At 42.9% G+C, this 14,634-nt stretch overlaps 1 protein-coding gene across 1 annotated transcript; it reads right to left on the bottom strand.

Annotated features, from left to right (window-relative positions):
* Nucleotides 1-605: 605 nt before the first annotated feature.
* Nucleotides 606-7,081, bottom strand: CUNH5orf47 (chromosome unknown C5orf47 homolog). The gene is made up of 5 exons (XM_017823014.1): nt 6,762-7,081; nt 5,981-6,072; nt 4,436-4,538; nt 2,197-2,243; nt 606-1,824 (listed from the first exon to the last, which is right to left on the bottom strand). The coding sequence occupies exons 1-5, from the start codon at nt 6,988-6,990 to the stop codon at nt 1,798-1,800; spliced, it is 498 nt and encodes a 165-aa protein (XP_017678503.1). The 5' UTR covers nt 6,991-7,081; the 3' UTR covers nt 606-1,797.
* Nucleotides 7,082-14,634: the final 7,553 nt, after the last annotated feature.

Below are 14,634 nucleotides of genomic sequence, written 5' to 3'. Positions count from 1 at the left end.
TTGAAATCTGGTCACTACAGTAGAAAGCTGCATTTCATCACACAGGTTAGAAATGGAACCTGAATCAGCATTTTGCCCCGCTGCAAACAGCTTTTGTGGCCCAAAGTGATTTGAAATGTAAGAGTCCTTTCAAAGTACTGCCAGCTGAAAGTTCTTTTCAATTAATAGATCCAAACCAATTAATTATATCATCATCACTGTACAGACCTTTTTAGACTGCAAGAGGTAAATGGATAGGGATGATCTAGGGCCATATCCATCTTTTATAATTTTTTCCTTTTAAAATGATTTTGCACAGTCCCACAGACAGAGGTCTGTATTTAGATTCAGGTTAATGCACCTCATCTATCCTGTTAAAGTAGCAATTATGCATCTGGAAGAAAAGCTCTGTTTCCAAGGCCCCTCAAGTCTGTGCCAGTAAAAGTACCATCTGCAGCTGTGGTTTACAAGAAAAGAAACATTAGAGCAACAACTCTCCAATTTACAAACCAGGATTATAAACTAAAAACTCCCCACACAAATATTTCATTGATAGAACTGTGGGGACAGGGAAACCATCTCATTTAGTCAAAAAAAAAAAAAAAACATAACACTGAAACCCCACGTGTGACTCCAAACCTGTATTTTGAAAATACCAAAGAACTATGACATTTTTGCTCTGCCAGAAAAATGATCACATCTTGATTGAATACTTTGCCTTCTCATTTCCTTTTCCAAGCTGAAATGTCAACTATTTTAAGTAAAATCAGAATATTACTCAACCACAAATCAGAAAAGAACCTTGATGCCAGAGCTGTCCTCAAAAAGGCACATTCAGTGATACACCTTCAGTTTTACTGTTAAAAAGCAGAGATGAAACCCTTCCAAATGCTTTACTGCTTAATGACACAATCACCAGCATGTTGTTAAAGCTCAACACTCTGACATTCCAGTCTCTATATCTGTAAACACCAAGATATTATGCCATGAGAAAACAATTCTTTTATTGAAACTAAGGATGTCTAATTGTGACAGGTGAATGTTTTAGCTCGAGAGATGAAATTCATATACATAACTATTTTTATGCAGTTTTCATGTTCCATTTACACAAATTGCTCGTTTAAAAGGCTTTAACAGTCAATCAAGAGTTCAAGTACTAAACTGCATAACACAAAAACATTATATTGTGTTATTGAAGTCAGATAGATAAACAACACCTTCGGATTATGATGGTACCATTGTGTGCCTCACAGTGAACAGTAACACAGAAAACATTCACCTGGTTTCATATTCAAAATACTTGCTGAGAATCATGTATAAATGGATGAATGAACAGAGAGGGCTATTGTGTAATATTTTAATATAAGAAAGTCAAATTTATTCAAATCAGTAAGAAAAAAAAGTAGGGTTCTATCATGTGTGGAGTTCTGCCTTACTGAATTTGTGTTTGTTTATTATTCTGACAAGCTACAAAAATAAAAGATATAAATACAGAGACAACACTAAATGTGTATCTTTTCTTTTGCAAGAAAACTGTCACAATATTATGCTCATTAAAAAGCTTTCGAAAAATAATAGCTCAGTGAAACACTAGACTTAATGGCTGGAAATAAATATCTTGCAACAGAGCTGTTTAAGCCACTATAAAAACAAACCTCTGAAACAGCAGAAGCACAAACACCAACCAAACAACAGAGAACCTGTGTTCACTGAAGTCACTGGCAGTCTCACCGTGGACTTCAGGAAGAACTAGATCAAAATAAGAGCTTTCACTACTTTCACATTTCCTTTTCAACTGAATCTTCCTTTATTTTCTTGCTACACCCAGCCAAAGATGGACTCCTCCTGGAGAAAAAAGTGACAAAAGTGAAGTGGTGCATTCCCTTCAGTAGAAAAAAAGTCTCTATTTAAAGTGTGTCAAATAAAGAATATTCAGATTCCTCAGATTTTACTTTAGGATTTAGCACAATAATAGGACAAAATCCACCTCCCCCCCTTGGCAAAGCATACAGTCCTTCCTGTGAGGATGGAGCTGTTCTAGTCCCCAAACACCATTGAAATCTTGAAAAAAAAATTGAGTTCAATGTCAATAATACTTAATTTTCTAACTGGCAATTATTATTATAACATTAAACAAGATCAATGCGTCTCTTTTAATATTAATTTCTTTCTTTTAGTATTTAAGCTTGCTTGGCAGTTAATGGACTGTATACATACCCTGTCCAGGTATGCCCCATTCTGTGAAGTTTGGTTCACACCAGAGCCTGCAGGAGAACATTATGTGGAGGCAAATCATCATTTTCAGTCACATTGAATCTAATCTTAATTGCAACATTCCGAGGGGTAAATAGGGAGCATTAGAATTCAAGTAGACTTTTTTTTTTTTGTCCTCAAGAAAACCATTTATATAGACAGTAAAATGCAACATTAATTTTCAAGCGTTATTAATCCAGTAAAAAAAAAAAAAAAGATAAAAATGAACCCACTTTATTCAAATTTGTTGATCCATATCTAAATGTCTGCTCGTATGATTCCATTTGCTTCTTGATTAATGAAAAATTCAGATCAATAGGAGAATTATCTCCCAGATTTGATGTTGTGCAAAATCTGCTAATTAGAAAGAAGTTATTAGACTTGATGCTTTTCACCTAAATAGGGCTTAATAGTAGATTCTCAGCTGAAGCTCCAGAAAAAGGAGATACAATTACAATTACAATTACAATTAAGGACAGAGTAAGTGGAGAGGGGAAAGGGTTGGTTGATTGGTTGGTGGGGTTTTTTAAGTCACTGGAAATTATCTATAAAGAAAATGCTCTCCCTCAGAAAAGAAATGAATGTCTGAGAAGGGAACAGGCCCTGTCCATAAATACAAGCTTAAGCAGCACATTGTTTATCCATAAAAAACAGAGAAACCATTATGGTAAGATTGTAAATCCACCCAGGATGTCATATATAAGCAGAATTTTGGTTTGGATTTTTTTTTTTTTTACAATAATTTGAAATGTTTGAGGCAATAACCCATTGAAGATTTCTCCTCCTTTTTCCTTGTCCCCTGTTCTCCTTTTTCTTGATAGCAAACAAAAATCCAGGAAGATTTTTTTTTTTAATTCACTATCCTACATATCCATAGATGTGTGTGTCTTACATATATGTCTTTGTTCAACATATACATTCATAGCTGTGCACAAACACTTCTGCAATGATCTAAGCTGTAGGAGGAAGCATGTGGAACAGTTTCCATACGAGGAGAGATTTTAGTAGCCTGGAACTTCTTAGCATAGAAATATGACAGGGGCCAATGGAATCTCAACTGATATAAAGAATATGAATAGCACATAATGAACAGCCAGCATGTCATAATTCCAGAATTAATCAGGAATTGGTTTTAAAGCCAACAAAAGAAATGCTTTTCCACATAATGCAGAATATTTGCAAAATAATTGCAGAATACATTGTCGAAGTACTGTGGAATTTCTTCTCCTGTTCCAACAACATCCACTGTGGATTGCAGGGGACATTCACTGGGGTAGAGATTTCTGTTCTGAACCAGAATTGCACTTCTTTTGTTCTCATGAAGAAAATTTTTGAGGGAGTATTTTCTTGTCACCTACGTGGAAATCTAATCTAACATTTTGCAAGATAAGATACTGGCAGAAATTTGCCTACATTTTGGGATATACCCTAACTCCATGTGGAAAACTTCCATCAACACAAATGCAAGCAAAGCAGAAGTGTTGTGGGTGAACATGTCATTTTGTAACTTGCCTGGTAACTCTTCATGGATTAGCATATTCTTTTTCCTAAAAATTCATCAGACTGTGAGGCCAGAAATTCCAATTCCATTTGTAAGCATACACTGTATTATCTTAAATTGTGCAGCAACTACAATGTCTCTAATTGAAGCTGGCTCAATGCACAGCACCAGTTTTAATTCCCGAGTCATTTTCCAGTAATGAAAGAGCTGAATTCAGTGCACAGTGTGAGAACATGTTCGATGGTTATGTTAAATTGTGTTACAGCAGCCTTTGGGGAGCATCTCATTTATTTATTGTCTGTATGAAAGCAACTGCTATTTTCCTACGTGGAAAAATAAATTGTTATTCACACAAGTAGTGCCTTGGACCGATGTGTGAATAAGTTCAGTTACACATTTCACATGTTCAGTAAAACTTGCAGATGTTTTATGTTCATGTCTTTAATGTCAGATTGCAGCAAACACTTCCACCATCCTTCCTCCAAATTAATGCACAGAAGACCCTCAATGAAACATAAGGGGCTTTTCAAATAAGGCTGGAAGTGTCTAAAGTATGCAATGAATTCCGTTTGTGAGTTGTAAAACCTACTACCCAAAACAAACAGCTGAGTGGACCTTAAACCTTGGGATCTTGAGTCAAACCAGTTGTATTAATAATTTGTTTTTTCTAGTAAAATAAAACACTATCAGTTTATTTCCTACCTTCTCCATCCAGCTGACTGCAGGCCAACAGTCGACTTCTGAACCTTTCATTTTCTTCAAGCATTTTCGAAATGACTTTCCAGACCTTATGCCAGACTTTGGACTGAAAGATAAAATGTGAAGCATATCAAAAGTTTGCATTAAAACATCTATTGGGCAGACCTTTAAATTCTACACAATGTCTATGAAGCCCAGCTGTTGTTTTTTGTTTTGTTGTTGAGGATTGGGAAGGAGGAGAAGTGAAGAACGGATATACATGTGGAATACTGGAAGAATTGCTTCTATTTGTAAGTTAAAGCCATAAATGCCTCCACAAATTTCCACATGAGATCTCCTCCTCCTTTCTTGCCTAGAACTCTGTGTTTATCCAGGACTTGAGAAGTGCCCTTCTAGATAAGTAAAGTTTAGGAAAATGTGTGTAGAGCCATTAAACTCTCTTCAAAGCCATCCAAAATGGGGGGAAAAAATAAGATTGTTTATTTTTCCAGGAGCAAAACCTTTCCCATGTGATCCCTCAAGAGCAGCATAACTCAGGCCCCATGCTCAGCTTCCAGAATGGTGTTGCTTATTTCATATCAAATCCATATTAATCTGTTTTATAGATGTTGATAACCTTTATTTTAGAGGCATAAAGCTCTGTCTGTAGTTGGCACATTTCAAACTTGTGCCTTGAAAAGATTAAATTGGAATTGTTGATAAAGGCACCCAGACAGAGATGGCCTAACAAACAGAAATAGCTGTTGATACACTGAAGTTTGGACTTTTGCTGGACCCCATTTGTGAAACTAGTTTAAAGATAATTCCTTTCTCGTGGGTATTTATTGCTAAAACATATCACATATTCCCCATTCTTTTTGAAGACTATTAGATGTACCAGCAGAGTGATATTCTAGGATGTTATTAGCTGTTCCTCTGCAGTCAGTAGCATTTTACTGTTTTCAAATCAAGTATCTATGACATTACTCTATTCCAGTCTGGCTGATTACTTGTACTTCACACATTACAAAATCTCATAACAAGTTACTGTTTAATAAATGTCCCTTTCAAAATTTCAAGCATTTGAAAAACTAATGAACAGGAACAGAAATACATCTGTGAAGCAGAAAGCAATTTTGCATTGCTACAAGGATGGTGTTAATACCTCTGATTCCTGCCTTCGCTTATTTGTAACCTGTGGGAGTTCTTTGTTTAAAACACGAGAGGAAGAAGAGCTGCAGAGCTTTTTCCTGCTGGGTTTCACCCACAAGGTGTGCAGTGCCCTGGCCCAAATCCAGCAAAGCATTTCAGTACAGGCTTTAAGTCAACAGCGTACTCTCATTTTTCAAGGTAAGCACACACTTAAGTGCTTTATTGAATAAGAGCCAGGATTTTAAAGCCTCCAGAGAGGGAAAATAATGCCATTTTTTCTTTTCTGTAAGTAAGGATTTCAGTAACAGGCTACCAATTCCATCTTTTAATCTCCCTCATGCGCTCTCACGCACAGAACAAACAGGAAGCAGTTTTCTCAGATGCCAAGGCAACTAATTCAGCTCCCCCATTTTATACCTTTTTCTTCTTTCGTTTTATGACTTTATCAACATGTTTTGAAGGGATGGGAAAGTCAAAGGTGTGAGCCTTAGCTTTAGCCTCTTGGTCACCTAGAAAGAGAAATTAGAAAGCATTTTTTAAGTACTTACAATATATTCCTAAGAAAGCGTTTGATCACTGGAAGTGTTCAAGGCCAGGTTGGATGCAGCTCTGAGCAACCCGGTCTAGTGAAAGGTGTCCCTGCCCATGGCAGGGGTTTGGAATGAGGTGATTTTTATGGTCCCTTTCAACTCAAACCATTCTGTGATTGTACATTCCTAATAAATTTTTCACCGATGTAAGTTTAACACCCAGTCTAACTGTGCTGGGCACATTAAATTACAGAATCGCAAAATACCTGAGGTTGGAAAAGACCTCCAAGATCATCTAGTCCAAGCTTTGATCAAACACCACTTTGCCACCCAGACCAGAGCACTGAGTGCCACATCCAGTCATTCCTTGAACACCTGCAGGGATGGGGACTCCACCACCTCCCTGGGCAGCCCCTTCAGTGCCTGACAGCCCTTTCCAGGAAGAAATTCCTTCTAATGTCAAACCTGAACCTCCCCTGGCACAGCTTGAGGCAGTCCCACTATTGCTGATACAGACAATAAGACAATGCTTGAGCCACCTCCACCCCTCAGAGAGCGAGGGGAGCCCCGGTGGGACAATATCCAAAGCCCACCCCTGGGAAAGGGGTTCCCGACACACGGGGGGCACAGCCCTGAGCTGTGCCGGGCCCGGGATCTCTGACACCTACCGGGGGGGCGGCTGCTGGGTCTCCCCGCACGGCAGCTCCCCGGGCCGGGGCTGGGCTCGTCCTGCGGCTCCGGGGCGGCCCTCGGGCTCCTGGCCGAGCCCGGGGGACTCTGCTCAGAGCCCCGCCGGGAGCCCCGGCCCAGGAGGATCACGGAGCCGCAGCGGTGAGAGCCGAAGCTGTTCACATACACGAGGGGCACGGGAGGGCGGCTGCGGCGGCCGCGCTCCATCTGCGGCGGGGGCGGCCAGGGGGGCCGGGGCTGAGGGGAGCCGGGGACTGAGGGTCCGTGACGGGAACCGGGGCTGAGGGTGGTGAGGGGAGCTGGGGGGTCGGTGAGGGGAGCCGGGGCTGGGGGGGTGGATGTCCCCCTTCCTCCGGCCAGCGCTAGGGTTTAGCACGTAGTGCTGCTGCCCGAAGCCATGTATTGATACATTTCATGCAAGATATTGATCTATTCCCGCCAGCGATAGGCGGACTCCGGGCTGAGGGTTGGTTGGTGCATTGTTGGTCTCTACAGCAGAGGAACCAGCGGCACCTCCTTGGTGCGGGTGCTGCCGCAGATCCTGCACTGACAGAGTGAATTTCACCCCAGACAGTCCGCCTGCTCCAGCCGCTTGCTGAACAGTAATGAAACATTAAATACCTGTTGTCGTGTTGTCCTTCAGGCAGCAGCAGCTGCGCGACACCGAGAGGACGCCCGGCGTGGTCAGCCCAGCCAATGCAGGTGCTCAGCAGAGACGTGTCCCACTGCAGCAGTGGGGTTTTGCTGCATATGGACAGTGACAACTGGATTTCTGAAACCAGAAACTTAAGAGCACAAGTCATAGAATCATAGATTGGTTTGGATCGGAAGAGATTTAAAGATCATTTCGTTCCAATCCCCTGCCACAGGCAGGGACATGTTCCACTATCCCAGGTTGCTCTGAGCCCCATCCGACCTGGCCTTGAACACTTCCAGGGATGGGGCAGCCACAGCTTCCCTGGGCAACCTGTGCCAGGGCCTCACCACCCTCACGGCAAAGAATTTACATCAAGTTCCACTTGCATTTTCTTTGACACTGAAATACTTCTCTGGATTATTTCCCAGAGTTTCAGCACCTTTGGCTGCCCGGAGGAGGGGCAGTATTGCGAATTAGAAACAATAAATTCTATGAAAATGCTTTTTTTCTAATTATTGTAACAGCACTAGCAATATGAATGGTGCTGACAATGTGTCACCCTTGGGAATGGATCCAAAGAGACCATGAGGCAAACTGAGGTCCTTCCCAGACTTGAGGAGGCTGAGGGTCCCTGTGTGTGTCCAGGAAGGGCAGGGAGCTGGGGAAGGGTCTGGAGAGTCAGTCCTATGAGGAGCAGCTGAGGGAGCTGGGGGGGCTCAGCCTGGAGGAAAGGAGGCTCAGGGGGGACCTTCTCACTCTCTACAACTCCCTGACAGGAGGGGGGAGCCAGATGAGGGTCGGGCTCTGCTCCCAGGGAACAAGGGAAGCAGAAAAGAGGACAACAGGAGACTGCCTCAAGCTGTGTTGAGGGAGGTTTAGGTTGTACATCAGGAGGAATTTCTTCCTGGAAAGGGCTGTCAAGCATTGGGAGGGGCTGCCCAGGGAGGCGGTGGAGTCCCCATCCCCGGAGGTGTTCAAGGAACGCGGCACTCAGTGCTCTGGGCGGGGTGACAAGGTGAGGATCGGTCACAGGTTGGACTCGATGGTCTCGGAGGTGTTTTGCAGCCCCAGTGACTCCGTGATTCCCAGATCCCGTGTTCCCGGCCGGCGGGTGCAGTGCGGGCGGGCCCCGCCAGGTGGCGGCCGCTCCCACGGAACCCGCCGCTGTCCCGGGCCCGCAGCTCCGGGCCGGGAAAGATCCCACGGCACCGTCCTGCCAAGTATCCCTGGATTCCCAGCTATTGTACACACTGTCATAAAAAGGCATGTTGTGTATGCAGCTGGAAAAGAGAAAAAACAACTCGCAGAGGCACAACCTGACAGTTCGCCTGAGTAATTTGTTATTTCCCAATTATAAAAGGGCATCTCCTGCAGGCTCCAAAGGGTACAGACTAAAAAGGAGGTTATAGATATGACACAGCCACCGAGTCAGGAGCCTTGAGATCAACTGTGACCTCAAATATCAACTATGACCTCCTATATTAGGAAAAAGTTCTTCCCTCAGAGGGTGGTTGGGCACTGAACAGGCTCCCCAGGGCAGTGGTCACGGCCTCAAGGTTGACAGAGCTCAAGGAGCGTTTGGACAATGCTCTCAGGCACATGGTGGGATTGTTGGGGTGTCCTGTGCAGGGCCAGGGGTTGGACTTCGAAGATCCCTGTGAGTCCCCTCCAACTCTGGATATACTATGCTTCTACGATTCTCAACTCCACCCCTCCCCAATCCCAAAACTCCCTCCTTCTCTGCAAAGACCTGCACTAACCAACTGTCCCAGTGAGGTGGCAGCCAGCAAGTTCAATTTGGGGGTATTAAACCCAGAGAGAAGCAACCCAAAACCTTCATTAAAAACCAGTCCTGGTGTACAAACTTCCCCAGGTCCATCACTCACACAGCCCTGGCCAAAAAATCCCTCCTTTAGCTGAAATACACCTCAGTCCACACCACAACCCCCCCTGAATACTCACACATAAACCTGACCAGCCCCATATTCATTCCATGACTGTCCCCACACTGTGCAGGGACACTTGCTGCTTTATCTTCCCGGGCAGGAGCTGCCTTTGCCAGCTGGCAGGATGCTTCCTTCCCCCAGCCTCGTCAGGGCATCACAGCTGCCAAATCAGTGGTTTTCTCAGCACCTGTATTTATAGAATATGCTTCCACCCTGCTAATGCAAACACACATGCCTCGTGTGGCACATTTTGTCCACTTTTCCCAACAGCACATTGCCAGGACTTTGATCTCAAATGCAAATTCAGCTCAGATCCCTTTTAGGATCTGTTGCTACTCAGAAAAATAAACGACACCTAAAATCTATCTGCAGATCTGTCAAGTTCAGCTATTTTAACTGCACGCTGCTCTTCATCCACCTTTCCACACGTGTGAATTGACTACCAGCTGGCCACTATCTCTGTATTTATCACTGAACAAACATCTCAGCTTTTCACCACAGCTGCAACTGTCTAGTTAAAAATAGCTCAGATTCCAGCTTTCAGTCTGCACCTCATCGACTTTGTTTTGTATTCCAATGTCAGCTCTTCCAGCTCAGAACTTACGTTGGTTCCTGAATTCCATTGTTTCAGTTTTACTTTGGCCAATTATGTGCCTTCATCTGTGAACCCTTACAAAGGTTTTAAAATGAGGCAGGTTTTGGTGGTAGCAAACCTACAGCTCATGCCAAGGAGAAGGAAGGAAGGAGTTGATGGGATATTGCTGCACACGCAGTCAGTGATTCCCTGAATAAACCCCACCCTTCTGCTGTTGGTAGAGATTTGTTTTTCTCTGAGCTTTCTTTGCAATGGAATTCAACAAAGTACTCACATGATTCAACATAATTCATAAAATCAGGGAATGGTTTGGGTTGGAAGGGACCTTAAAGCCCATCCAGTTCCATCCCCCTGCCATGGGCAGGGACACCTTCCACTGTCCCAGGTTGCTCCAACCCCCCTCCAGCCTGGCCTTGAACACTCCCAGGGACGGGGCAGCCACAGCTTCTCTGGACAGCTGTGCCAGAGCCTCACCACCCTCACAGGGAAGAATTTCTTCCATACATCTAACCTGAATTTACCCTAAAATTCAATATAACTCAGGCAAGGCCAATTGCTCATTAACTGTTACATTATCTTGATCAACTGCAAACAAGTGAATACATGTGAAATAGGAATCTAACACTGTGAACAGGGATTTTCACATGAAAAGTGTGCTTATTCTGACAACAGCTACACTCAAACCTTGTTAATTATACCCTCAGCAGTAGCACAAACAATTATTCTATCACCTTCATTTTCACAGAGTATTTAATAAGAGTCACTGGCATGAGGTATTTCATTAGAATGTGGTTACTCTACAGAAGACACTGGGGACCATTTATTAGTGTAACCAGGAATCATTATAAAAACAAAAGTCACCACTTCTGGTAAGTCAAAGCAATGCATTTGCCTTCAGATTCTGCTTACTTGTAGAATTTCATCATTTACCCTGGCTCTCAGTTAATTGTGTGAGCAATGACTGGGCAGCAGAGAGAGAAAATGGCCAACTGCCCTTGGAATGCACCTGGATTTCATAGCAATGAACCTGCACATCTCCAACTGCTTTACAAACCATACACATGGGAATCACTTCCTCCACACCACTCCTATGGAGAGGCCTATTTTCCCATCTCTTCATGCTGCACATAAAATTATTTAGCAGACTGTAAACTAAGTTTGTTACATAAAAGCCTGAGCCTCCCCTTGAGAGATTTCCAAATCACTGAGAAGATCCATAGGCTTTATAATCAAAACCCAAGTCAATGAAACCAAAACCCTTGGTTTAGAAGAATTTCATGTTACAATATTTAAATAGAGATTGCCAATTGGAAATTAAACTATGGGGAAAACTCAAAAAGACAAAACAAGCCCTGAAATAACACCAGAAGTGAACTGCCTGATTTCCAGGGAAGGTTTGTAGTCAAGTGGATAAAGCAAAAAGCAGGAAAGGATTTCAGTTGCTGTGATTTAATTTTCCCAAATAAAAATGCAAGTTATCAGTATTAAGGGATGACATCCTTTGTTTCCAAATCAGAGACAGGAAAACTTTACCATATTTTAGGCTGCAGAGACTATGAAATTAAATATTAAAAGTTACTCCTGCTATCCTGGGGAATGAGCAGTCAGACCCTGTGTGAACACACTGCTGAGAAAGTTCAGTGACAAGGTGGGGATCGGTCACAGGTTGGACTCAATGACCTTGCAGGTCTTTTCCAGTCTCAATTCTGTGATTCTCAGCAGTGAGGCCTCTCTGTGATAGCACTGGGGCCTTTGCAGAACTCAGATATTGAACATTCCCTGCCTCCATACCCGCAGGGATCAGGATGCTGCCAGAAAAGGAACTTGAGCAGGGCTCCTGTCTCCATGGATTGCTCACTCTGCAGAGAAAATTGAAGCAGTCAGTGCTTTGTTCCACCATCACATTCTTCCAAAGACACCCTCCCCCCCGTAAAAGCAATGCTTGAGCAAATTTTCTTGCCACTGACTGAAGAGCTGAGTTGATTTTGCCAGTGTATACAGAGCAACATCTGCCTGTGCACAGCTGGCCCACTGAAGCAAAGCTGGGAGCTACTGCCTGCTGCTTAGTGATGAGAATTCCTCAAAAACCTAAGAAATTGCATTTAAGTCACTGACAGAAAATTCAGAAACACTTGGCATGAGCATCCTCCAACCCAAACCAGCACTAGGCATGAGCTTAAAGCCACAAGCACTGTCTTGCAAAGCAACACTCCTGAATTGACAACTTAATGCATAGCAAGGCCTAAACAGTCCCTGAGCAAACTGATCCTGGTCCATGAGTCAGCAGCACTGTCGGATGGTGATTTATAGTGAGCAAACACTTTTTCAAGCCTTGGCTTGGAGAAGGCTGGCAGAGACTTCTTTTTTCTTTAAATGCATTGCCCTACTAGTGCATTGCTACCCTTCCACAGATGTCAGATCTGGGCTGTTATTAAGGCACACAGTGTGTGTCCACTGCATCTACCCCATCACTCTGCCATTTAAAAACTGTGTTCTTCAATCCCATGAAAAGCAAATCAATTCAACCTGCTACAGTTTTGGAATAAAAAAACTACCACATAGGTGAGAGCAATAAAACTAAGTCCATTTTAAACATTAAGAATAACAGAAACCCAAAAATGTGTCCTCAGAGTTACCCTTTACCTGCACTGTGTTCAGAGGATTTAATCTAGCTTTCATGACTTACCAGAAATAAATTTCTGGAAGCATAGTCAAACACAGACTTTATATATTGTTATGTTTCATATATACCAGGAGTACTGAGAACTTTTGACCAGCAGATTTTGTGACAGAACCTTAAGAGAACACGGTCTCCCAAGCTCCATAAACAAGGTGACTGAGAAAGCTTCCCTTAGTGATAGATATATTCAAATAAATCAACATTTAGTATCAAATTGTCTCTCTGACAAGCTCTACAAGAAGTCAGGAAATTATAGTTCCTGTGTCATGAAAACAGGTGATATCTGAGATTCGGGAAGACTTTCAGTGATGTATTCAGAGCACTGATTCACCCCCTTCAATTTCTATGACTGCATAGACAGCTGTGAGTATATTCTTATCCCACAGGCTGTTTTTCATACTGACAGACTGAATCAGCTTATTTTACACAGAGGAAGAGATGCCAGTGTTTTTCCTCATCTATCCTTTCTGAGGCTATTACTTGTCCTAGATTTCCTGTAGGCAGGCACTGTGCATTTTGGGCTGGGGCTGAGCGAATAAACAGCAGCTGGAGAATCTGGACTGGCAGAAGAAACTGTCCAGCAACAATATGACAGCTCAGAGACTGTCTGGAAGATACACCTCAGCCTTTAAATCAGCACGAGATGGGTTATATCCACCTCCAACCAATGTGGAATGTGGCAGCTCATTTAGTGCAAGGAGCACCAGGGAGAGCTGGCAGTGACTGTGCTGGGGCAGCTTCTGCTGAAAGGAAAGAGCTGGGATTCCATACCGTAGAAATTCTGGAATTTCACCCAGCAGGCCAACCTCCACCTTCTGGAGTCTGCCTGCACCATTTATTTATAGCTTCAGGACACACTGGAACCCAAAAGGGATTTGTTACGTCATCTGTCCTAGAAAGTTACTTCCCAGCAATTCAGAATCAGCAAAGGCCATCATGTGATCACTACCAACAGTGACCATTTGGAGTTTTGAATGCTCCAGAGCTTTGGCATTTCACCTTACTGAGTTGAATGTTTTAGATTCTGCCTATATAAGAAAATTTCATTTATTAAACATTCACAAAGTATTTTGCAATCTTCAGAACAAAAGAATTTTAGACTGAATATGCACATCCTCAGCTGTAAATCAGATACTGGATCCTGATAAACACTTCTAAGTTTACAGCACTTTGAACTGAAATCAGCCAGGGAGTGCCTTGTTTGTGAAGGACATAGTTGATTCCACCACCATGGCATCCAAAGACTTAAACCCTCCATATTCCAGGACCAAATTTCAAGTCTATCATAATTGTTAAAAAACATCAGATAAGCCTCTGGTAAGCACCATTTGCACTGGAAAACAATGACAGGAATTTGCTAACACATCGGAGAGGCTGAACTGTGACTATTTCCTAACAATCCCGATGCAGAGAATGAAGGGATAACTCTTTCCAGCCAAGTCACACTGGTCACTGCTGTCTGGTGCTGCCTGGCTGGCACAAAGGGCAGCACTGATCCAGCCTCTCCTTCTCACCCAAAGCATCCCAGCTTTTCTGTTTACACACTCTCATTTTAAGGGATTGGAAGTACCTGCACCGAGCCACCAGGGAAACTTTTCATTCTCATTAAAAACTAGTTTCTAAAAGGTTCCTACTTGGGAATCGAAGCAAATGGCAAGTGATGTATATCAGCCTCTGGCAGAACTAATCCCATCGCTGCAAGATCTGCATTTCCTGGAGCACTCACACAAAAGAATGATACTCACCATCTATTTAACATTTACACCACCATTCCTTCTGTGATGGCACATGAGATTAGCGACAAAACTCTTGAATTCTTTCAGCACAGTTCCTGCTGAATATCCTTGAAGAGCAAACACATAAGGTTGTAACACTTCGTGGAACTTTTCAGAATTTTAAAATTTAGATATTTTAAATTAAAGACTGAAATTAGCAAGCTCTTTAAAATGCCAGTTGTCCTCCTTCTGTTTCTATCAGATCACAACCATGAGAC

Source organism: Lepidothrix coronata, unplaced genomic scaffold, assembly GCF_001604755.1.
Source record: "Lepidothrix coronata isolate B3197 unplaced genomic scaffold, Lepidothrix_coronata-1.0 Scaffold100, whole genome shotgun sequence".
NCBI lineage: Eukaryota > Metazoa > Chordata > Aves > Passeriformes > Pipridae > Lepidothrix > Lepidothrix coronata.
The sequence above is the reverse complement of the archived record's forward strand: the minus strand, read 5'-3'. Positions and strand labels throughout refer to the sequence as shown.

Coding starts and splice junctions, on each gene's coding strand:
- CUNH5orf47 (XM_017823014.1), bottom strand. CDS start 6,990: ATGGAGCGCGGCCGCCGCAGCCGCCCTCCCGTGCCCCTCGTGTATGTG. Junction 4,539..5,980: donor TAAAACGAAAGAAGAAAAAG/GTATAAAATGGG, acceptor TTTATCTTTCAG/TCCAAAGTCTGGCATAAGGT. Junction 1,825..2,196: donor ATGGGGCATACCTGGACAGG/GTATGTATACAG, acceptor TTTTTTCTCCAG/GAGGAGTCCATCTTTGGCTG.